We start from the raw sequence: 25,179 nt of genomic DNA on the forward strand, positions 1-25,179 counted from the left end.
TACTTTTCCTCTCTTTTTAAAAAGATATTTTTAGGTGCTGTCTTCTGAGAAGCTCACAGTGCCCATGCATGGTACTCACGTGTAGGGGGGGCATTTCTGCCTAGAGCAATCAGCTCTGTCCCATTTGGACATTATTATCACTTCATCTCCTTCCTTGTCTCTATTTCTTGCAGTCACAGGTTTGGAGAAGTGCCACGGCACCCCAATACCTCGGAAAAGCAGAGCATCCCATGCTCACCCTCAGCACCGGCACTGCCCTTGCCCTTGGTGCTCCCGCAGGAGGGATGTGACAGTGGCCAATGCCAGGAGGAACCTTCCCAGGGCAGTGAATATTGAAGAGACGGGCACAGCACAGGGACCCACAGTTGACTGTCGTTCTGGTCAGAGCTGCCACCGTATCAGCAGCTAAAGATACTGGAGGGCTCCAAGACTGTGGATGTGAGGGAGGCAAAATCAAGGAAAAATTTTATTAACTTTGTTATTTTGTGTCTGTTTGCACAGGAAGGGTACTTATCTCTGTTTGTTCACTCTCTTGTTGACACATAATGTGATACAGAGTCAAAATGGATTTTATTGTGTACCACTTGCATTAAAACAAAATTCTTCCCCAGTATGTAATCCAATAGGCCACTGTTGTTATTTCCCCCTCTCTTAATAAAGTAATCATGGTTGCATGCCAGCATCAACGGAAAAAAAAAGCATGCAGAGGCAACATCTCTCTCAAAAATAACCTATATTATATTTCATTGATGAGAAAAGATCTGAGTCATTGGCCGAGTCACAGAGTTGGGGTGGGTTTACAGCGGAAAGCAGGACTGCACAGAAACAAAACCAGTATCTAATTATAACATGTACAAATGTTGTGTCAGCTGGGAACTGATACCTGAAGGTTGTTTCTCAGTTTATAACGGGTGGCACAGTGGATCCCTTGACAGGAATCTTTGGTTTTTTGAGTTATGTGGTACTTAAGATAATTGATCAATTCATTTCCTTAACTGGAAGAGAAAGGATGAGTCAGTAACCTTCATGGCTCATTATCATTGAATTAGTGTTTATGCAAGGAGCCATAAGGAGAGAACTGGAGTGGAGGTCAGCACTCAGCAGCTCGGGAGTCATTAGGATAAAGCCCCTTGGCTGTAGCGAGTAAGACCTGTAGCACCTCTGGTTTGCAGTAGGTGACCCTTGCTGGGTCTCAAAGCTCCATGCTCTTTTGGTGAGGGATCCCTCCCTGCCCTAAGCCTACAAGAAGTGGTCTGTGGTGGGCTCCAAAGCCGTACTTTAAGTTTTATCACAGCTTTCACATGCTCTGGAAAGCAGAAGGTAGGTGGATTTAAAACCCACAGAATCTGAAGTGCCTTACTACCATGTATTTATTGCTGGTTCTTAGCAGGCTTGTTTCATGGCAGCTAAGTCGTCACTAGCAGGCTGGGTGCTAGCACGTGTGCTCCCTGGGACCTGGGTTCCTGTAGTCACACAGTGGGCTCTGCCTCCGCCCCTGCAGCGTCTGCTGCTTGATGGTGGCCCACTGGTGGAGAGGATGGGCTGCTTGGCATGCAAAATCTGTGTAGGGACTGTGGCAAGTGAGAGCTGTGGTGGTCTGACCTGCCAGTCAAGAAAGCCCAGACCTTCCCTGGTCCTGGGTAATGCCGGGAAAGGAAAACAAAATCCTCCAAGCAAGACAAAGGGGACAATGCTTCTCCCTCAAGTCCTGGTTTCCCTGGAGCCCTCAGACCTTGCAGTCTTTCGGGGAAAACCTTTTTGGGCAGCACCTCGTATAACTCAGCACTAACCTCCAACAGCAAGCTGGGTGCAATTGTTGAACTGACTGGGGAGGGAGAATTGGGGAGTCTACAGCCCTGTTACTCCTCAGCCTTTTTCCACGGATGTGTCTCCATGGACTACAAGTAATTAAAATGAAAATGGTTCTTCAGTGTAATGAAGAAACATTCAGAAAATTTCAGAAACTGTACTAAAATAATGGTAACACTCATAGTCCTTTACCAGCAAAACAACAGATTTTCTTCATTGCAATTCACTCAAATAAAAACATCCTTAACATAACATGAAAGCAAAATCCTTGCTTCTCCAGGTGAGGAAAACTTGGAGATTAGCCATGTGGGTTTATTTTTCAGGATATTTTTGGATATGCTGTCCCCATACACTGCTAACTCACACAACAGGAAAAATAGCTGTGCAGAAATTGTAGCATGAAGCAAGAAGTTCTCTCAGTTGTGGATTCGAGCTTGAAGCTGGCATCCAGCCGGCAGAGACCGAATGGCTGTTAAACATGTCAACAGCCCCAGATAAATGCCAGGATAGCCTTGTGAACAGGAACTCCTGATGGTATTTTCTCTTGTACTGTCGCTATTTTAGTTCTATTTGTTTTCTCTCTATTTTGGACATTATATATAGAAAAAAAAAAAAAAAAGACTACACAGCTAGAGAAAGCAGAGTCCTAGAAGGAGAAGAATGAGGATGCCAGCTGGTGACTTCTCCTTTGCTCGTGGCTAATACAACTGCGATGTGTTTGATTTTTTCCAAATCACAGAAGGTTTAAATGACAGGTATGTTATGTCCTTGGTGTATGTCATCATCTGCTGGGTATTCAAGGATTTCTAAGGATTTAAGCTTGCCTGCTGTTTGAATACATGACGAGCAGCAATCCCTGTTCTCTGGCATGTGTAGAGCTTCCCTGAGGGTGGAAAGGGAGACTGGAATTTAAAGTGATTCTCATTTATTTAGTATTTCCCTGTACAAAAGCCGGGAGTTTTCCAAAGCTGACTGGAGTGCAGTCATTTGTGGAGAACAACCTGTGGCTGCTACCTGGGTTATGTCGGCATGTAACAATACCTGTCTGCCTCATGAATGTCAGACAAAGCTGTCATAAATCTTCAAGCCCAGCAGTAAAATTAATGGGAATTGCAGAGAGCAGGACCTTGTCAGCTTCATAATAGGTCTGTGGGTGGAAAAAAAATTCTCGTACTTTCCTTCAGGCATTAGGCAACCCAGCTACTGATGCTCAGTGGCCATTATCCAATTATAAGTGCTTTTTTTTTCTCAGAAGAATTTGGTTGTTATCGCTTTTAATGTGTCAAAGTTAAATAGTCACCAGCACAGAGCCCAGGCAAGGCAGCAGACCCCACTGCAGTTTGCAGCAGAAGTCCCCCGGGCCATCGCTCCTCTCAGCCTTCAGTCTCAAAGCTCTTTGCTATATCACTTGTGTTTTGTCTTTTGCAATATTGCTTTGTCACTTCAGAGGTGACCGGGGTGCAGCAAGGGCCCAGCCTCTTCCCTCTTCTGCCCCATCCAGCTGATCAGTATCAGCCTGGGGTGGGGTGTCCTGTTTACATCCCCAAGCAGGACTGGGAGTGCTCGACCATCCCACTGGCACCGCCACCGTCCCCGGTCCCCAGAGCTCTGCCGCGGTGTGTTAGGCTCCTCGGAGCGCTGCTGCAGGGCTGTTTGTCCGTGCTGTGCTGAATTGTATTTACAATGCTTTTTGGGGTTTCTGCCGGTCACCCGCTGGGACCAGAGAAATATTTTTTCCCCTTCTGCTGCATAACTTGGCTTCTGTTTTCTTGTTGTTGTTTTTTTCCTCCTGCCTTTGTAGCTGCTGGCTGTGGCCAGGGCCAAGTCACGGGGCAGGATGTGTTGCTTCTCCAGGGTACAGACATGCGAATAAATTACCGTTTTCAGGAACTTTTCCGTGCACTGGAAGGTGATCATCTGTACCGCCGAACTGTTAGCATGGCTCCTGACACAGCTCTGGCCTGTGACGCTTCGTCCCCTCCCGACCCCCTGGCATGGGGTCTGCCGAGGGCCAGGGTCCCTTCCAAAACCTCTGTTTTGGAGTTGTTTGACAGCACAGAGAGGAGTTGTTTGTACTGCAGAGCAGCTCTCGGCGTGTTTAGTTTGCAGCTCCACGTGAGCATTTTCAGACTCCTTAGGTGCTTGCCAGCTTGCATGCATTGCAGTGACCGGGCTCAGGCTCCCTTGAATCGGTCTCCCTGTTCCCGTCACCTCAGAGGCTCTGGGGGCCTTTTTGAGGATCTGCTTTGGAGGTCAACAAACGACCCCCTGTTGCAGCTCTCTGAGGGAAGGGACTGATCAGCTCTGGGCAGTGATGGCTGAGGCTTCCTTGTCTCCCACTGCTAGGGTCCCTTGTCCCTGCGTCTTCCCACAGCTGCAGAGGCGGCAAAGGATGCTGCTGACATCCCTGCTTGGGCCTCTGCTCTGTTTAACTTCTCTGCCCCTACAGAGTCTGGGTTTAACCCCCTGCTCTTCTGGCAAGAACATTTTAGTGATGCTCTTTGAGCTACAACAGTACCTGTGCATCTTCCTGCGCCCTGACCTGCCCCTGCAGCAACTGGGCAGCTCTAATGACCCCCTCGGAGTGCTCCTGGGTCTCTTCTGCAACCCTGGGGGGATCAGGGGATCCTTGCATGACTGCCACCTGCTACTGACACCTCATGTTAGGTGGGGCAAAACTCCAGTCCTCATTTGTGTGCCTGAAATAATGTTTCCTTATCTCCTACACGTGTTATTCAGATAAAGCCCAAGTAGAAAATATGCAGCAGATTTGATCACATAAATGCTCAAGGTCCAGAGGCGATTTGGACCTGATGCAAACAAAGAAGAGGAGAACTAGCTCCTACAAAGAGCAGAAACAGAGAGTAATGGCATTTTTTACAGCTATATGTTTTAAGGTTATAATGTTAGAAACATCTCCTACTGAACTAGGTAGGGATGATGTATGTGAATCGGACATAGGAATACAGTGATGAATGTTCTTTACTTCAGGTTAATGCCAGCCTAATGGACAGTTTTTCTATTTTAGTCTGATTTTTCTTTGTTTCAGTACCTCAGCATGTGTCCCAAGCCTAGAGCCGGACTGCATTTTGCACTTACTGAAATGGGTCGATGTCCGTGTCCATAGCAAGTCAGTTCAGGGAAACTTCACTAATGTTGGGTTTAGAAACAATTCTTCTCAGCAATTTTCATACAGATCTGAGAGCCTTTTGGCAGCTGTGTTTTCCAGATGACTTAAAATCCAATGAGTATGTATGACTTCTATGTATAAGACTGAGAGAAAAGGCCAAAGAAAGAGATGCCGGCAGTGTGAGCAACCTGACCGATCAGGCGGAGCTCAGAGATGTGAGTAGAGAAAACAACATCTGGGAAATGAGGCAGCCAGTAGTCCCATGGGGACATCCATGCACACATCTACATCCACACCTACACCCCCTGCCCAACCTCTCAGCAGCCTGATAGACTTCTTTTATGCGTCTTCTATTGCTGAGAAAGTGTCCAGGTAGAGCTTGGAGATGCCTTGAACTCTGGATCACATTGTGGGGAACAGGACTCAGGCACAACAAAATCTTGTCTGGCTCTCGTGTGTCGGTGGGGATTAAACATACGCATGAGCACATTACACCTGTGAGTGCGCCATGTCTGCAAGCAGCTCAGGATTATTTTTACTCCAAAGGAGCCACTGGAGTGATGGAAAAGTGAGGAGATGGGCACAGCCTGGGGCTGGGCTGTGCACACAGAGCAGCTATCTCAATGCCTGCTGCAGCACATTGGCCTCTCGGCCATGATAACATTTTCAATATGCCTACAAGTTTCCCATATATAGTCTATTCCCCAGCCTGTGAGCCTTGCCGAGGCCTCATTGCCTTCCCTTGAAGCAATAAAAGGCATTTGTGATGTTTCCCTGCTGAACTGTGGGAAAAGAGTGGCAAGAAGCTGTGACCCCTGGGCAAGGACATGCTTTGGACACACCGTCATTAAAAAATCAACACATCTCAACAAACAATCAAGATCTCCTTCTGCCTTATCGGAGAGAGGGTTGCTCTGGATGCAGGGGCAGCCAGACATTTTTGAGATGTTTATTGTATCCAGTGTTGATACTGAAGTCAATATGACAACTAAAAATAAAGATTAAAAAAAAATGACACTGCAGCTATTTGTTCCTGAGTTGTTTTGTTTACCCATACCAGCCCAGCTTTCCATTTAGGCAGGCCAGTAGTACCAGATGTTCAGTCTTTTTCAGCAACATGGTCATATCCCAGAAGATTTAGCCCGCCGGAGCAACTATATTAAACATGCCTGTAATTTTCCACTGTGACTGGAAGATCCCATTCCTCTGGGGCAAGTGATGGCTGCCCGGACGGGCCCCACGCACGTGTAGCTGACACAGGCCTGAGCCCTCTCCCAGTTCTCGTGGTGGCAGGAGAGGACACCACTTCTGCAGTTTGCTGGGGCTTGGTATGGGAGGTGCTGAGGATGGAGAGGGCCCCCATCAGCAGCATCTCCTGGGAGGTGATGGGACATGCTGTTGGGGTACATGCGCTGCCCAGTCGCCCTACAGCCAGCTGCACTCCCAGTCTGTAGGCATGGGTGGTATCTGTTAAGCTGGTCTGAAGAGAAAAATGTTCTTTAACAGGGGTAGTGGTTTTAAACTAGAAGGAAGTAGATTCAGACTGGATATAAGGAAGAAACTTTTGACAATGAGGGTGGTGGAACACTGGAACACGTTGCCCAGAGAGGTGGTAGATGCCCCATCCCTGGAAACATTCAAGGCCAGATTGGATGGGGCTCTGAGCAACCTGATCTGGTTGGAGATGTCCCTGGTCCTTGCAGGGGAGTTGGACTAGATGACCTTTAAAAGTCTCTTCCAACCTGAACCACTCTATGATTCTATGTTTCACCTAAACACCTCTGTCCCGTCACCTCGTGCTTCCCGCTGAATGGGCCTGCAGGCTCTGCAGATCTGGGGAGCAATCAGATGTGTAAGGTGACCTCCCTGAGGGAGGATGAGGTCACCTCTGCATACAGCCTCCTCCAAACACCCAGCTTCATGTTAGTGAAAACTGATGGGCAGATCTGGATGGCTTGTCCTGCTTTCTTCCACAAGTAGCAGTGGTAGCAGAGGACGGTGGAGAAAGCTTCACTTGCACAGCAGCATATGGATTTAGCTCAGTGCCTCGTCCTGACAACCCTCATGGCACAGGATTTGGGCTCGGAGAGATGCATGGTGGAAGGAGGGACTGAAAACTTGTTGGAGCTGGGTGTTCCCCTGCTCTGCACTGTAGCATCTGCTACAGGTTTGGATCATATGCAGACACACTAGAGGGGCTGTATTTGCCAAGTGGCCATTTGCCATTTGCTTTGGGTCTGTTCTGTGGTGGTGGCTGGCTCTAACACACCCGCTTTACCTCCTCCAACTCAAGTGTGTGTCACCAGCTGAGCATTGCTCCTGTGATGCTGACACACAACCACAAGCACAGGGTCTCCGGCAGCCAGCCCTAGCCCTTATTACTGACCCCTGGCCACTGCTTGCATCTAGCCTCCTGCACTGGCCACAGGGATGGCTGAAGATTTCACCATGCTTCCTTCAGTGGCAGGGAGGCATTTGCTCTTTAGGTGCAGATGAGGCATGAGAACAGCATGGGGATGCCCTGGGCAGAGCAATAAATCTACTCTTCAGATGAGCAGGGAAAGATATCCTATTCTTATACATGTAACAGGTCAGATTAAACAGATAAATCAGGCAGACTGCTCCCATGAACTCACTCAGTTGCAAAAATTTACTCTCTGAACAAGCTTTTCTCTCTGAGAGGGGCTTGGCTGGCCATCTTGTCACTGCGAGGTGATCTCATATGGATGGCGGGATATCCAGCTTGCCTGCTCACGGTAAGGGACATTTCTCCTTCCAGCGAAAATCCTCTCACAGAAATCTCTCATGGGCAGATTTGCCCTGTGGAAGTGAATCCCTTTCCTTTGTAAAACTATCAGTGCCCAGATCCAAGGCTAGGATTGGGGTCAGACAAGGCGCTGTAAGCAGTGTCTGCTGATGGAGCCATCCCAGTTTCATGCAATGCTTGACCTGGCTGGGATCATGGGCCTCTTGGCTCACACCTTCCAGCTTTCATGATGCCACATTAACCAACTAGCTGTTGCAAATGTAGTTTTAATTGCATTAAAATAAAATTAAGCTAATGATAAGCCAAATAGGTAAAACCGCAGAGTTTTAAATTAAAATAGAGATGCTGGAGGCTCTTAGCCACCAAGTGTCGACACAGGAGGAATCTTTCCCTGCACTGTCCTCCAGCCATCGGGGAGATGGGTGCTGCCACAGCATGGTGCCCCAGAAGTCACTGATTAACCACTGGCCTGGGGAGCTGCTACCCACATTGCAGATTATGCCTTGACCCTCTGGCTGTTCATTTCTGATGCTTGACTTCACCTATGGTGCTTTTATAGACCTTTTGTCACAGTACTAATTTCCACAGCCTTTCATTTTTTTTTCCTTTCACCATTTCAAATGTAGGGAGTGAGCCTGATTTCTGCCATCCCTGCCTTGCTTTCTATGGGTGACTCCTCTACAGCTCAGCCATCAGGCCTGTGTGGATGCAAGGATCTGGCCAGCTTTGAAAATATTTATGTACAATTCTCCTTCTTATGAGAAGAGCTCCCAAAATAGAAGTGAAATGGGATTTCTGTGAGCCACCCACGCTACTTGACTTTTTATGATACGGTGAGTATTATCCTTCAGACAGCAAAACATCCCCTATGACAGCTTCTCCCTACCCAGCTTCATCTTTGCTGTGCTCTCTAGTGCAGGCATGAAGACTGCATTGCCAGTGGTGTAAGCAGTAACAGGAGATGAAGATGTTGAAATCATATGATATTTATTACATACAAGAGATATAAAAACAAATTACCAAAATAGTATCTTTTTTTTTTTTTGTGAGTCCACAGGACCTTGAAAGAAAAATACATACGTAAAGCGGATTGGTAGACTTGCGACTTTTCTTGTGTTGTATGTCTTCCTTTTCTTTCCCCTCACACTCATGAATAAAATACACTCTATGCCATGTGGTTTAAAGATGCTTTACAGAAAAGATATATTTTAGTGCTGAAAACTGCAGTAAACTGTGCTATATTCCATACTAGTGTTAATGAGAAAGTATAATGGCTGTATATATTGCAAACAATAACACAGAAGAAAACAAAATGTTCAGTTTTAAATACTAACATAAAAATAAAATAAACTCCAGGCCCACCATGAATCGCTGGGTTGTGTTAAGCGGATGCGAGTCCTTTCTGTTCTCTGCATCCACTCCTTTTCCTGCAGGCAGAGTTTTTCTCCTCTGGCAATTGCATTTTTTTTTGTCTCAAAGTCTCTTCTTCTCATGTTGCTTGCGAAGTCTCGCTAGAGTCCTGCCCACGGGGTCCAAGTGCTAGTCTGAAGCTGGGACTTCAGTGCAAATACTTTATCTTTCAGATTGTATCCTCAGATACTCTGAGTGGCCAGTGCCAGGCTGGCCGTTCCCTTTATACCGTTAACACCGTCCAACTGGGGGGGTCTTCAGGAGTGCTTCTGTTTCAGGGAGTTTTTTTCACGTGCCACCTTCAACCTCTTCTTTCCCCAACGCAATTAAGACTTCCCGCACCGTGAAGCGGCAGGTAGTAAAGTGCTTTATACAATGAAATATTTACACTAGGGTTAGGGTTGTTTTTTAACACTTCAAGGACAAAAGCTGAGAGACACTGCACCCTCTGGAGCCGGCTCTTCTCTGCAGCTGTGTGGCAGGTGGAGAGCCAGCCTCTGCCTCATGCTCTGTTTGTGCCAAGGCAGAGATTCAATTCACTCTAGCAGCTGCATCCTCACCAGCACCGGCAGAGAATGTAGCCCCCAAAACCTTCAGCGGAGTGAGCAAGTTAAAAGCTCCCGGTGCCCAATTCTTTTTGACGGGTGCCGTGTCCTGACCCAAGGGGGTATTTCTAAAGAGCCGTTGTTGCTGCTACACTGCAGTGCCTGCTTGCTGCTGTGGCCATCACCTTCCCCACAGCATCCTCTGGGAGCCTCTGGAAGTCACTCAGGATCCACACTGGCAGCACTGGCAGCTATGTTTTGCTTCTCAGCTGTAGCTCGTGGGCATGCTTTCCCTCTCTAGGGTGGCAATTTAGTCTGGGGCGATCTGTGGCTTCATAGGAGTTGCTCCAACATCGCACTGGAGCCAGACAAGTGTCTGCTCTTCCTTTTGTTTCCCTCAATGTAAGGATGAGCTGAGCTCAGGTGAACCCCTGACAAGGAAGCTACAGGCGAGTGAATGAACATTGGCCAGGAAGGGTTAAATTAGACAGCACCTACAACTCTGAGCGCCTTGCTACATGTTTTGGCACTATTTTCTTACATTCCAGTTTTCATCCTAGAGGTCATCTCTCTGTGAAGGCTGTTGCATTTTGTGCATAAAGAAATGCCCTAGGCAGTCACACATTTCTAATCGCAGTCTCTTTTCAAAATCTCCAGGACCTTTCTTCCGAGAGCCGACTTCCATTGATGGACAAAACTTTTCATATTGACGATGAGTCTGCCTGTTCGGACATCCTCGTGTCCTGCCACGAGATACTCCAAGCCTGCAAACCAGCAAAACAATAAGGAACTGCACAATGCTATGCTCAAGAGGACTATTGACGCTGCAAAGTCAGCCTGGATATCTAGTCCCGTGTAAAAAAGCACTTACATGAAGAAATATTTATAGACTCTCTCATATATATGTATATATCTGGGGAAGATGGGTCTCCTCCAGTGCTCAGTCGCCCCGCTCCCTCCTGGCCACAGCCGGGACTCTGCTCATGTTTTCTTAGGTTTTAATTTTATAGTTCAGAAGAAAGGGAGAGTGTCGCCCAGTTACAGGTCAAGTGTATTTTTCTTCAATTCAATACAATTTGTTATCTACTTCATCTGAGTTTTTGGGCACACACATTCTCACTTCTGCCAAGTAAACACAGGATATGTGTATGGCAGTATCACCCTTTGCAAGACATTCATTTTGGCCATGTCAAGCCTGCTGTTATAAACATCACTCCTCAAGGGCCCCTAAATCTATCTCCCTTGAGAGAGAAACGTGGCAGGCACCCTCAGAGAGCAAGCAAGTGTTGCTGTGGTTGCTGATTCAGTAGGGCTTGACGTTACAGAAGTGTAAAAATAAAAGGACTCAAACGACCGAGATGCTGCAAACAAGGACTTGGGGCTGCGCGTTTTGCCCTGCCTTGCTGGCAGGCAGCTCTCTGCTTATTTGCATCTGTGCTTGGCAGAGCTGAGGCGGGGAAGGGCTCCTGTTCCTTTGCAGACAACTGAGACCTTTAAACCTTTCAGCTCAGTGTCCCCCCAGAAGTCCAACCTGCCTCTGTGGGTGTGTCCAGTGGGTAGTGAATATCCTCTTGTAGAAAAACAAGCACATGTACCATCTGAAAAGAGCCCATGGAGCTCTGATAAATGCTTGGAGTTTCCATTGTAGCTATACGTAAGGAAATTGTTTTATGTCAGCTTGGCTTTTTATCTGGCTGTTTTTGGTTTGTTCATCTGGAGGTCATAAGCTCTTACTCTGAGAGGGGGTTAAATCTGCTAACATAGCATTGCCAACCATTCAGAAATGAATGTGGTAGCTAAAGAAAATCAGAAGGTTTTTTAAAAAAATACCTAGGATCCTTTTTTTTGTCCCTTTGAAATGATTGAATCTTAAAGATGCACTCAGTTGATGTTTTCAAGCTTCCCATTAGGACCAAACTTCACAAATTCTTTCCACTATGAAAGCTGAAGTTAATTTATACTTATGAGACTCCAACAGCTGCATTTCAAGAAAACACCAAGCTTTGCAGAGTGAATTGTGAGAGCTGGCAAGGGTGCAACACCTGATGTGTCTGATGCCTGGCTGTACCTAAAGACAATTGCACCTCCAGCCTTCTGCTGATGACCAAGCAATCTTCATTGATTCTGTGATTAATGCTGTCTTTTCCTCTGGTGGGGAAAAGCAGTGAAGCTCCTCTGAAGTTAGTGAAGTCGCAAAGCTGCATGTCAGGTGTGGGGCCACCCTGCACGATCAGTGTCTGAGAGCTTCCACAACATTCCTCCAAGTTCATATTAAGGCTTTTTTGCTTGTCTTTGCATTGCATACGGAAAAGTAAAACACTTGAATCTATTTAATTATAGATTTATGGTGTTTCACCAATATCCAAAGTCTTACTGTGCTTAAACAGTGAAATCCTGCCTAATGCTGCTGATTCATCTGACCCTTGCACCTTACTTTCTGACTACAGCTGTGCTATCAAGGCAGCTTGCCATCAAAGCCAAAGACGGTCACTCCAGTGGAGATGAAAGAAGACTGCAAACACCTCATCAATGAATAACCTTTCTGTGTGAACCAGCCTCACAGACAGCCCTTCCCCTTGAAGGAAGTTCCTAGTGCTGCATACGTAAAGGATGTCTCAGCACTGAAGCTGACATTTCGATCGGTGATTTCCAAGTGATGTGTGTGCCTTATGGAAAGAAAACCCTTTATCTGAATTAATTGGTAACTGTTGGTTTATCTTGGAGTTGTAAAGAAAGGTGTGTCAGCTGGAGCTTAGTTTTGCTCTATTGAAGAAAACCCTGAGTCTGCATCTCCTCATCCATACCAGAGATTGCATGCACTGTTTAGCCAGCGCTCCATTTCAGTGAAAGAAGACAAGAAAAAACTGTGAAGTCAAAGCTGCCCTCTCACTGCATAAGAGAATCTCTTCCAAATCTTGTAGATGCAAACTAGTATCAAAGACATCTTCCCTTGCATTTAGATTAGAGCTTAAGTACAATATCATGACTCAAATTAGATTTAAATGTGGTTTTATGGATTCAAGTAGTCATGGTGTGATGTGCACCTCCCTCCCTCTGGGAAGAGACTGAGACTGGCAAAGATCTAAGACTTCTACTACGCTTCATTAAGAGAATCATATGTTTGAAAATCTATAGAATGAACCGAGCTTTTCTCTATAAAATTCAAATTTGATGGAGATTGCTGTTGGAATACAAATGATATAACAGCCAATAATTTTTAATAAACACTGGACTGCAATCTCAGCTCATTGTCATGAGGGAACGGAAAAGTGGGAATGAAATCTGTGTAAATGTGTTGGAGATGCACTGCTCAGGGATTCAAACCTACCAGGATTGAGGATGGGACAAGTGCAGCCTCTGTTAGTCCAGGATTCAGGGTAGAGTGTCCTCTTGCCTCGGAGGATCTTCAGCTTTGTAGATTTCAAGACTTTCTTGATCTTCACATTGACTTCTGCATGGGAGCCTTTGTCATGAGCTGACAAGATCTTCGTCTTGATTACTGAGAAGACAAGAATTTAAACCCAGGAATATGTAAACTATTTACAATAGCCTTTTAAAATGTTTTGTTTGTTTGATTGTTTGTTTGGTTGGTTTTTTGTCTAATTCAGATGTCTGGGCGCAGCAGTGAGGACAGTTACTTCATTACAGTGGAATTAGCCTGATCCTCCTTGCTGGGGAGCCCAGGGTCAGTGCTGCTGCTGGGGGAGCGCACACAACCCAACACCCATGGGCAAGAACGCTGATGGTTGGTTTGGCCATGGGCCCTGGACCTGCCACACAGGCAGTGGGACAGGTCCAATGACCTGATTTTCAAAACTTATGAGGGCCCCATTTTACCCTGGAGCTCAGCAAAGACTTCGGCTTCCTTAGCACTTTTGGAAATCAAGCAGAAAGCCTTTATTTTAGGGATGGACCTGGAGGCTTTGCTGGCCTTGGCCTGGGCAGGCCAGGCAGCAGGCACGGGTGTGAGGGGCTGCCCCCATCCCACTCTGGTGAGCCCTCCTGCTTTGCAGAACTGTCAAATCCAAATGCAATGGTGGAGACTGAGACGTTGGTGGGGACTGAGGCAAATTGTGGAGTATTTTGAGCTCGGATACCCACAGGCACACTCCCATTGTCTGGTATCCCACCTGCTGAGACCCTGCATGGTAGAGGCTCAGGTCCCACACATGTGCCTCCCCCTGACCGTGCTTATACCTACACTGGTAGGTATCACCATGTGGTGGTGCTTTATTCAGGGCTGCATGTAAGGCAGCTCAGGGAAAGCTCTCCTCCTACTGTATGGCCTCCTGAAGGTCGTGATGAGCCCCATAATTCATCTGTCTCTCCTGTTTAGGTGACACCTTTGCATGTTGAGCAATGAAAGGGTGAGAAGCCTGAGTGCACTTTAGATAAGATTTATGAACTTGGGGTTTTTGTGACTTTAAAAAAAATTCTTATCTTTTGCAAGATTAAACACAGTCACTATCGCAGCCAGGGAGTAAAGCAAAGCAGAATCAGATTTTTTCCTAATATCGCTAAGCCAGGGCTATATTTCAACAGCTGACGGCCCCTTGAACTTCCCTTTGTGGGTTGCTCCGCAGCCTGCAGAGGCAGGGGTTATCTCTCTGTGCATTTTCAACTTCAGTGCAAGACAAAACAGGTGCAAGAGACTCCTGGAAGACTGTGAAGGAAGGGAGTGCTACACAGAGCATTCCTTCCTCTGCTGTGGTATGAAGGAGGCGGTTCACTGGCACACACTGGAGAGGTCTTGAGAAACAAAGTGCCTCCCCTCATTCACTTAAATTCAACAGACACACAAACAATATACATCACCCCATTGAAACAGCTGAGCTTTGCTGACAGGGGGGAAGCTCCCAGCAGCTGCTGGAGCAGTTTTCTCCATGTAGTGTCTTGTGTGGTGATCACTGTCCCTTCTTACATGCAGTGTAATTCAGATTTACTGATTTCTAGACCATGCTGGTCTACAGAGACAGTTTCAGTGATCCATTTTTGGTAAAAGTGCTTTACAGTCTGTCTTGGGCGTAGACAACCTCTCAGGGACACTTCCAGCTCTTGTCCTCCCATGATTTTGGCACACGGGTGTTTTGGTAGCAAGAAAGGTGGGTAACAGAGCAAGACACTCCACTCACCTTGACTTGGCACCATGATATTTATACATTTTGGAAAGATCAAAGATCTGCCCCCAGACCAATTAGGCTGTGGGTTTGCTGGGACAGAGCGGTGTACACAGCAGTACCTCTTGTGCTTTACACTCTTGCACCACCTTGCAGCACCTCCCTCTACACCCCTGCCACCTCACCCGAAACTCACCATAGGTGTACTTCATCCCGCAGAAGACCTTGGGATTCCCTAAAACTTGCTCTTTACATTCACATTTACCTGGGGAAAGAGAAGGAAGCAAATGGCTGTGGATCGTGCTTAAAAGTCCGGAGCCTTCACGGGCAGAGCCCAGAACTTGCCAGATGTTTTCACGTGATCTACAAACTCCATGCAAAAAAAGCCCTATTTTCAGATCTAGGCTGAATATACAATCTTAGTTCAAGGGCAATTATTCCTTGTTTACAATTTGAAGACAAGGGAAACAAAGGCCTTAGTATTTTGCCTTGGGATGCAAATAACATGCATGTCTTTCCCCGTGGTGTTTTCCACACCGTAATGTACCAGACAAAATTTTAAAAGGAAATGTTGCAGAGGTTAAGGTAGATTAATGACTTCCTTGATCTTAGAAGAAAAGAATAACATGATATACTTATTTACATTTAAAATGAAGTTGCTCAGACAAATGATGGTGCTTTCCCCTCAATTAACTCAATTATTGTATCTTTGAGATTTTTATCATGCTGCTTTCTGAAATTGCAGGAAATGACGTTTGCCTACTTGCACGCAGTGATTGCAAGGGAGGACAGCTTGACACTGCACCGCCGGGACAAATAGCCTCACAGCAACCTCATGGGGCACTCGCCTCCTCCAAACTTGGAGGGAAGAAACTCCCTCAGCTGAAACTGTAGCTGAAATGCTAGGCAATGTTGAATTGCATTGTAAGTTGAAATCGATGCTAAAATTGTTGTGGGTATCGGGGAAATAAATTTTTATTTGGAAATTTCCGATTCCCTGCCTGTGAAGCAGCAAAACCTGCCCTCTAAATAATGTTGCTGGTTTGTCCAACAGGTAGCAGTTCTAGTGAATACAAAGACACATTTGAAAACTGATGGACAAAATAAAGAGAGTGTTCAGCCTTGAAATTTAGAGCTGGGGCTGCAAATTCAGACAGGCAACTCTTGCCTTACCAACAGCTTAATGCCGGGTGCAGGTTTTCAGCATGTAGCATCTACCTAAAGGGTTTACATGTCCTCACATTGATGGGATGAGCCGTAAGGCTCCTCCAACTTGTGGAAGGGAAGTAAGTGCTTGCACAGGACATTAATGGAGGAACATCCATCCCCTCCTGCAACTGTCAGGGCACTAATTACAAGCCAGTGCAAAAGACTGTATCCACACTGGCTGCTGGCAGGAGGGATGGGGCAGGGAAAAGTGTGAAGCCACTGTCCTACCAGAGTGCCGGAGTGCTGAGAAGCCCTGCTCATCCTCCCAGCCCCAGGTGGGCTCGCTGTCGTTGAGCACTGCCTGGAAAGGAGGCACTTCATGGTGCCAGGTCATGTCCGAGCTGTCGAGGGAAAAGGGAGATGGTCAGCCTTCCTTGTGGACCCAGCGGAAGGAAGGGCCACTACCAACCCGTCCTCCAAGCATAACGTGACTGCATGTCTTGGTGGTGTTAAATGCAAGGGGCAGTTTTGAAAAGTGAACAGGTTGAGTGGTGTCACAGTGGGTCACGGATCCATTTTGGGCTTAAAATACGTTATAGGGATTTATATGCTATAAATATCCCCAGCATGGTTTAAAAAAAGCAACTTATAAGATCCAGAGAGTGGGGTATTATTAAAATGTGCTGTCTTCTAAAAGTCAGAACCTCACTCTAAGTCTAGTGCAGTCAATGTAAGCTGAGTTGCAACAGAACAATATTAACCTTTTGGTCTCCTCTTGCTCAGATCTCCTGGAGGCTCACATTTTGCTCAGGGAGAGCAAGCAACGGTTAAGGTTACAGAAAACACCTCATACATTAACACCAGCACTGAGAGTCAATAATCCAACCTCACCATTGCCCTGCCATGGTGTGCCAGGCACCCAGGTGAACTGGAGCCTCAGCTCTCTCTCCATCCCCAGTTCCTGACCACATCAAACCCAAAATATTTTATATAATGGATATTTTTCAGACCACATGCCATGCATAAACTGGGCTGCAGCAACATCTTCCCTGGGATGGAGATAGCAGGGAGATGAGGCTGGGGGTGTGGGGCATGGCTAGGACCCTCTAACTCACCTGCTGCTGCGGCAGTCACCAGTGTGGGGGTCGCAGCTGCGGGAGCAGTCGCAGGGACGGCAACCGTAAGCACCGAAGCCCCAGTAGCCGGGGAGGCAGCGGTCACAGCTGGGCCCTGCCACGCCAGGCTTGCAGGGGCAGTCACCGGTGCTGGGGTCGCAGAAAGTGCGGGGTCCTAGGGGGAGCGCAGCTGATCCCAGGGGGTGGCAGGAGCAGGCTGTGGGTGGACACCATGGGAAAAGAGAGAGCATGTGTGAGTGCAAAAGCTCTGTGAGAGGAAGGCGTAGGAGATGCCTGCAAAACTGCTGCTCTGCCTAGCGACAATGATGTTTCTGGGCATTTTTTTCCTCTCATCCATATAAACCTGACTAGAATCTCCCTTTAGATACTGCATGACTTTTGTGAAGTATCTTAATTAATCAGCCTACCCTGGTTTCGCATTATGTTTTGCCAAACAGATTCTTATTACTTTCCTTGCAGCATCTGGACTTCAGTTCAGCCAAGTACCCAGGGATGTGGCTGGCTCACAATGCTGTTTAAAGAGCTGTGGGTACTTCATTGCAAAAATGAATCAAAGCATAATTGCTTTCTAAAGTAATAACAACTATCTTGCATCTAGGAGGTCAAAAACCCCCTCAGAATGGTTATTTTAATTAAAGTGGAGGCTGAGCAAAAAGTACCCCTCTGTCTCTGATTTTCTTTTAAAGTCATAATTTAAAAACATTAAAAAAAAAAGAATGAGGACACCAAGGGCTCAGAGATACGCGTTTGCATGTACTCCAGCACATGGGTTTGCAGAGTGCATGTTAGAAATGCTGGCTGGTCTTTTTTCCTCCCCCACAGCCCCTTGCAGCAGAATGATGCACTGGAAGCATACTGGGACACACTGGGAGAAATGGCCATTCTCACAAATCAGAAAGGATGCCCTAAAATAGATGGTGTGAAGTTTTCCTTGCCTACTTCTTAGGATTTTTCTTTTGCATGTATGTAATTTTTGTCTGCTGCAAGACTACAATCTTTTTTCCCCCAAAGATGTTAATCTTTTCAAAGATCAGAAATACAGTTATCAAAACTGTGAGACAAATCTCTGACCATTTCACCTGGCCAGCAGGTAACATGGTGCCCCGCAGGTCCAGTAGCCGGGTGACCCGTGCTCTCCTTCCCTCAGGGTTTGGTTCTCTGACCAGGGCACGATATGGTCAGCCTTGTGTGTTATGGCAAAAATTTCCCTGCTGAAAGACTTTTGTCTAAAACTAAATTCACATCAAAATTGGATTTTCTGAGAAAATTTCATTTGGAGTGAAAATTTTCACCGAATTTTAATACAAATATTTTTATTTTGGAACTGCGAAGGCAATAAAGCAGAAAAGCCACTGCATGCAACACAACCTTTCTTTCTTTTAAAATACTTACTGCTACGCTCTTTTATTTAATTTTACTCTGACAACATTTTTGTGGTTTCAGGGATTTGACATACCTGGAATGTCGTTTCAAAATATTAAAGGACAGATTAATATTGGCAGTTAACTTAGAGGCGACTATGGTTCCAAAATCTTTGCCAAAGTAATCCCCAAATATTCCCCACCCTTTTCATTTGCAAACAAACATAATTATATAAAATTAAAAGATTAGAAAGCCTCTCCACAAACTGCATAACTAGCTGCAGGCAGTGAACTCTGGTACCTTTAATAGCATAGTTTTCAACAGCACTCACTGAGACTCGCATACCTTTCTCCTGAAGTCTGTGAAGTGTTTTACACCTGACACACATAGCCAAACGCTCTCTTTTCCTACAAGATGTGGTGGGTATTTCTGGCATTCCTCAGCCCCTTCAGGGGAAATATCAAGCACTTAAATCTCTTCTGTTCTCCCGCAGTCCGTGAGCTAAACCCACTGCTCAGATACGGCCCTGTTTTGGTTGGGTTTCAGTTGATTTTTACACCCAGTCCTACTGGGGCTGGAGCTTTTTATGTTTTAGACAATGCTTTCAGACAATTTTTTTCCTAATGGAAAATTTAATGGCAGTGGCAACACCACGGTGGGGCAAGAATATTAAATTTACAAAGGCTGTTATAAAATATACAGCAGCAAGCTCATAGGCAATTAAAATGACAATTAAAAATGAGAATGTAATTTGCTATACTTTTTAATAAAAGCTGTACAAAGATGTGTTGTAAAGGTTGGCCAAGTCTACAAGGGCTGCGCACCCACCTCCATGGACCAAGCATCTGGATGCTTTGGCAGGCAAATTTGCAACACAGTAAACATTTGTGTCGTGCTGCAATGGGAACGTACTGAGCAATGCGGAGACGTAAAGTGCAGCCCATCGCTACGCACTGAGCACAGAAATGAGACTCTAGAGCTTAAATGTGAGCACGTTGTACCAACTTTGAAAGAAATGCATGAAAATAATACCAAGTGCTTCCATACTATGGCAATGTCAAGAAGAAAAGGACTGCAGGACTGATTGTATGACATTTGGCAGGTGCAGGTACTGCTCCCTGATGGGCTGGTGTGCTGAGTGTTGGGTTTAGACCCCGCTTTCCTCCTTCCACTCAATCTGCACCTGACTGTAGCACAGGTAATAGAAGACCCACCTCCAGGAAGGTGAGAGGAGCAGCCAAGTAGCAGATAAAGCAGCTACAGACAGTGTTGGATGGCACCCTGTGGTGGATACACAGGTGCAGAGCACGAGACTCTCAGTGCAAGGCTTTGGGACAGTGCCTGTTTCATGTCGTGGCCATCCCACCGGCGAGGCTGGGGGTTTCCAGAGACAAGGGAGCTCCAGTGAGAGAACGACTGGCTGGGCACCATTAGCCTGGGATCAAGAGAAACCTTCTACAAGCTTGATCTTTCTGCTTTCTTTTCAATTTGTAAGCAGCATTGTTAAAATGTCAATTTACCACCCTGTACTACACAGGAATATTTTGCATGTGACTTCCACGCACATATGAATTAACAGACGCCTGTCCTGGTGTCACATATGTGGATTGGGATTGACATGCAGTGAGTGGGACTCCAGTGCAGCTGGAGTTCCCCACCCTGGATTGGTGATACTGTTGTGGTTCCTTCAGCTTCCAGCTAACCTTTGGAAATAACAAATATTTACCCTCAAAAACCTACAGTTGAAAAGCAAAAATAAACTCAGCAATTATAAAATCAGATTTATTGTCTGCAATTATACTGCAGCTGAGGCTTAAAAATTCATGAGGGATGTAAAGAAAAAGATCGATAGGTATGGTGAGGGGAAAGAGTCATCAGATGGCTGTTTTAAATGGCAGAACATCTTGTTTTATCGGGTACACACCTACTTCTGAGCAAATATTATATACACTCTTCACCTACAAGAATCTTTAAAGTATCCTTAAAGATTATAGCTTAACAACTCCTTTATTTACTTTGACCTTGGTATTTTTACATTTTCAATGCTACCTCGTGGTTGAGCAATAACAGTGCCTTTAACCAGAAGCAAGCAGGCAACGTTGTGGCCTTTCCAGAAGGAATAACAGGGCACCACGCACGTCCCTTGTTATTGCAGACCGTGGCATGGTCCTTGGAAATGTGCCAGGCATAGAATGTAATCAGTCTTATATAATTTAATTTAACAGTCATTAGTCATCTGCCACAGCCCTCCAAGCTGCTGGGCTCCCCCGTGAGATGCCGGGTCCCTGGGTGCAAGGAGCAGCCCCAGCAGCAGGAGACCAGAAGGGAAACAGTGCCGGGGTCTTAGGGAGGAGAGCATTTGTGAGGGTTTGAAAAGCCCAGAGAGAAATAATCTGTGTGTTTGTAGCAATAGGGTCTGTGAAAGGAAAGCATTCGGATAATCCCTACATTTTTGTGGAACCCGGTTTATGCCGGGGACAGTTGTCTCCCTGAGATACATGAGTACTTCATGCTAACAAAGTAGATGTACTTAATGCAATGGGTATATAAATGTAGACTTTTTGTTACTAGACTCAAGGCTATCTTATGGGTCTTGTAAAATATGTGTTACCTTTGGCCTTTAAATATCAGAGTTCATGAACACATAGTGGTCCTTAAAGAGGCTAGATTGTTGCTTTAAAGAGTAATGGAAACAACTTTCTAGTCTTTATGTCAGGCCACTTTTTTTTGGGGAGAAAAAATGTGGAAAGTGGAATGTCATGGGCCAGTGGTTTAGAGATGAATGCAGAAAGCTGAGAGGACCGAGCACGGGTCACATCAACAAAAACACCCATTAATCATCTCATCACCACAGCTTCCTCCTGCCCAGAAGGGCTGGGAGAAACTTTTTAATTGAGTCTCCTAGGATTTGGCTAATGTATAGCTAATAACATGATGTAATTCCTGACTTCATTAGCGCTAGTCTAACTTGCACGCAGACACACACACACTGTTGGCAACCTTCCCTTCAAGCCATGGATGTTTTGCAACGATATGTCCTGAGACCTCTGTTTCCATCTGGTTTTGCAAGGAAGAAGGCTCCGTGCTGGCCAGCCCAGGAGGTGTCATTTGACTTCCTCTTGGACCCTCCAGACAGCCACAGGATTTGAACTGGGCGTTTTGGCACTAGGAAAACCCTACAATGCATCCCTTGTTAAACTCCATCTCCTTGATAGGCTACATGAGACATCACAGGAGATGGCGGCTACTCCCACCACCTCCGTGGTGAAGGGTGTTATTTTTAGGTGTCTAGAAGACTACACTCAAATCAGTGGCAAAGCTTGACTTGGGTTCAATGACCTCTGAAAAGTGCATGCTCTTCCCTGATGGAAGCTGGCATGTAAAGAGTACAGGGAATTACAAACCTAGCAAAGGTAGCACAACCCCAGTAAAACCACATTTTTGAGCTTGAAGATCCCACACAGAATTTATTTCAGTCTTTCATCCTGTGTTATCTAGCAGGAGTCAATTAATCCAATTATTTGTTGTTTTTTTTTTTTTTTTTTTAATCAGCAAGGCTGAAAGCATGAGTTAGGAAAAAATCCTCAAGTCCCTGCTTTGGGTCTAAGTGCAAGATTTAAACCTTTTTTTTTTCACTCATGAGACTCCAAAACAAAAGTTTGTTGCCTAAGTTCTGGCAACAATTACAGAGGGAAAGTATTTGATGTTTCAGAGAAGGAGACTTGGAACTTTGATGTACACTAGTAGCTGAAGGAACTTTAAAATGTCATTAAATTCACGATTTAAAAAACAAAATTTGTGTACATAGTATAGCAGTGAAATAATTATTTACACAAGTAATGGAGAACTGTGGTCAATTCTGTTTTCATAAAGAGAATTAGGGTTGTAAAACAGGCATTTCAGCTGTTGCTGCTTCTCCTTGCAGTGAGCGAAAGGTGGAGAGGAGGAGGATTTCTGTGACAGGCTGGCGGGGCCACTAGCACTCTCACAAGGATGATATGCAGTGAGGGAGTGGGACGAAAGCAGTTGTTCCCCATCCGACCCTGCAGACAAAAGTGCAACCACACACACCCTCCCAGCCTAGGGTGCAGCCCCTCACCCCAGAACAATTTATCTTCCTTTAACCTTAGGTACTTCTCCTTTGGAGCAGAGAGATGTGTTCAGTGTCCCCTCAAATGACACAAGTAGGATGTCAGTCAGACTTTTTTTCTGCCACTCAGGAAGGTCCTCCTCCAGATTTGGGTTGGTGAGGAGAAATCTGGTGAAGCTGGTGGGTGGCTGTAGGCACAGAGCAGAAAACATGCCTGCACCCTATATTTAGCTGACCAGTGCAAAGTGCTTAGTGTGATTTGGGGATCCGGAATCCCCCACAGTGAGTCACCATCCTCACAGCGGTCCCTGGGGAGCATGGCTTTTGGATTGCTGTTTTTGCTCAGGAAATACTTAATTTCACATGTGCCCCAGTCATTGCCTTTGGCCTGGCCTCCTCGGTGTCACACTTTTGGAATATCACTTAACTCGTGTTCCTGTCTCTCCCTCCGTACCCACCTGCTGCTGCTGTGAATACGCACTGGTGGGCAAGGACATTTATCAGCTGCACCCCTCGTGGCTGACACAACCCAACTCTGAGTTTGTGGCAATCACCAAACAAGGAGAACATGCAAACATGATGCAGCTTTTGCTCTCCAAAAATAGTAGGAGAAAGTCAATGAATCATCTCTCTTCTCCTGCCCCCAGGCTACAGGGATCCTCGGGATAGATTTGTCAACAGAGTCTGCAGGCTTTCGCCCTGCAAACTGCACCATTGCTTTTTGCAAACAGCATCAGAAAGGGAATTCAAAGAACTCCCTGTCCTTCACTGAAGCAAGAGGATTGCTCCAAGGAGGGGCAGGAAGATATCACCTTTCCTTTGACACTCTCCCACTTTACTAGTAAAAGGTTGCTGACTTACGTTTGCAGGCATCCGGGGCAGAGAAGGGCTTCCTGAGGTCCCGGTAGAAGCCCGGCTTGCAGCGCTGGCAGTGCTGCCCTTCCGTGTTGTGCTGACAGTTGTCGCAGACGCCGCCACTGCGATTGCCCGATGCCAGCCACGCATCCATGTCAAAATGACAAGTGTCGGCATGCCCATTACACTTGCACGCTTGAGACAAAGCCAAAGGGAACAAAAAGATTCATGAAGGCAGTGAAAGATGTTGATTTATAGAAAAGAGACACAAAAACCCAAATCATGTTCTAGAATGGGAGACCTGACCTATGAACCTGTTGTTCATTCAAATGCATGAACTGTCTTCACATTTTCATACGTGCTTCCCAACCTCTAGAGGTAACTTTTAAGAAAAAAATAATCCCTTTAACTCTTTTATTTCCAGTATAGGTTTCCTGGTACAAAGGCAGCAACGCAGTTAGCCAGCACAGGGAGACCTCCCACATTCACTGGTCCTGCTAGGGCAGGATCCTTCCCTCCCTGCTTTAGAAATCAGCAGTGCCCAGTCCAGCATCTGCCACGTGGGTACTGTCAGGATGCTCCTTGCATCTGATGGAGGGAAAAGGCAGGTGGACGGGATGTGTGTGAGAGAGGGCGAGCATCCCCCCTTTCCCTGTGCTGGCAGTGGACAAAGTCTGGATGCCCAGACGCCTGAAATCAGGGGCCAAGTGAGATCTGTTCCAACCCCTGCTCATCAAATGCTGCTGGTGGCAACAGGGATTCACTGTCATTCCCTTGGGGAACATCCATACTGCAGTGAGCGTGACTGCGGCCCACATAGGCAGGCTGATGCTGGCTTATGTGTTTACAGCATTGTAGCCATGGCAGACAGCATGCCTGCAAACCTTCCTGGGTTGGTGCAGTTAATCCTCAGCACCCTTCTGGCTAGACTGCTGCTGTTACTGAATTAGATCACTCCGTGACCTCTGTGGTCCCCTGCAGCCTGCAGTCACCCTGAGCATCCTTCCCTGGCACTGCAGAAGTAATCCTCAAATCTCCCCAGAGCCCCCATCGCCTGGGGGGTGAGCAGCGCCCATGTCCAGCAGCAGAAGGCCATAACGCCCACAAATGTGTTTGTTAGTGGTGCCCATGGAGGGGACAACACTGGTCCCCCGTCACCTTCAAGGCATCCTGGCAGGCTGCAGGCTGCCTGAAGCAGAAGACCACATCTCAAGGAGATATACTTGGGTCACACAGAAAGGCCAAACCAACAGAAAACACAGTCTTGTGAGGATTTCCAAGTGAGGGGCTGTGCAATCAGGGCCATGCCCGTCATACAAACATGTGGTGGGCGCTGGGCAAGAGCATGGCATTGGCTCTCCACTCGCTCAGCTGCTTCACAAGCACCTGCCCACCCACCCCAATATCTGCTGCCTCTTGGAAACACAGGGAAAAGGGACACAAGGAGGAAGTGTCCCGCTCCAACAGAGGCTCTGGAGACACTGTTTCTGGCTGGCTACTTACACTGACACTCTTTGGGGGCTCCGGTTTTGCCATCAGCAGCCTGCCAAGGTTGGTCATTGTAGAGTGGGGCGCAGTGCTGGCAGTGGGACCCTGCTGTGTTGTGCTTGCACATGCATTTTCCATGGACCTAGTAGGGGAAAGAGAGCAAGGATCACCCACAGCAAAGCCCAAAGAGTCTCCAGGGCACAAACAGTGCCCATGTACAGGAGATAGCACACCAGCTACATGCTATTACATAGACTAGAAAGAGGGCTAGCATGATGTCTGCCTTGATGTCCAGTTCAGTCAAAGGCAAATATTCTGTAG

At 46.5% G+C, this 25,179-nt stretch overlaps 1 protein-coding gene across 2 annotated transcripts in view; it reads right to left on the reverse strand.

Annotated features, from left to right (window-relative positions):
- Positions 1-8,676: 8,676 nt before the first annotated feature.
- Positions 8,677-25,179, reverse strand: part of NTN4 (netrin 4) — a 47,263-nt gene continuing 30,760 nt past the window's right edge. For both annotated transcript variants that reach the window (XM_086750573.1, XM_086750583.1), the window contains exons 4-10: positions 24,874-25,000; positions 23,377-23,565; positions 17,043-17,259; positions 16,216-16,328; positions 14,975-15,043; positions 12,990-13,160; positions 8,677-10,425 (exon numbers count right to left, since the gene is read on the reverse strand). In XM_086750573.1, the coding sequence (XP_086606699.1) occupies positions 10,289-10,425; positions 12,990-13,160; positions 14,975-15,043; positions 16,216-16,328; positions 17,043-17,259; positions 23,377-23,565; positions 24,874-25,000 (1,023 nt within the window). In that variant the 3' untranslated portion in view covers positions 8,677-10,288. The remainder of the gene's footprint in view (positions 10,426-12,989; positions 13,161-14,974; positions 15,044-16,215; positions 16,329-17,042; positions 17,260-23,376; positions 23,566-24,873; positions 25,001-25,179) is intronic.

This window comes from Chlamydotis macqueenii, chromosome 1 (genome assembly GCF_036417535.1).
Source record: "Chlamydotis macqueenii isolate bChlMac1 chromosome 1, bChlMac1.mat, whole genome shotgun sequence".
NCBI lineage: Eukaryota > Metazoa > Chordata > Aves > Otidiformes > Otididae > Chlamydotis > Chlamydotis macqueenii.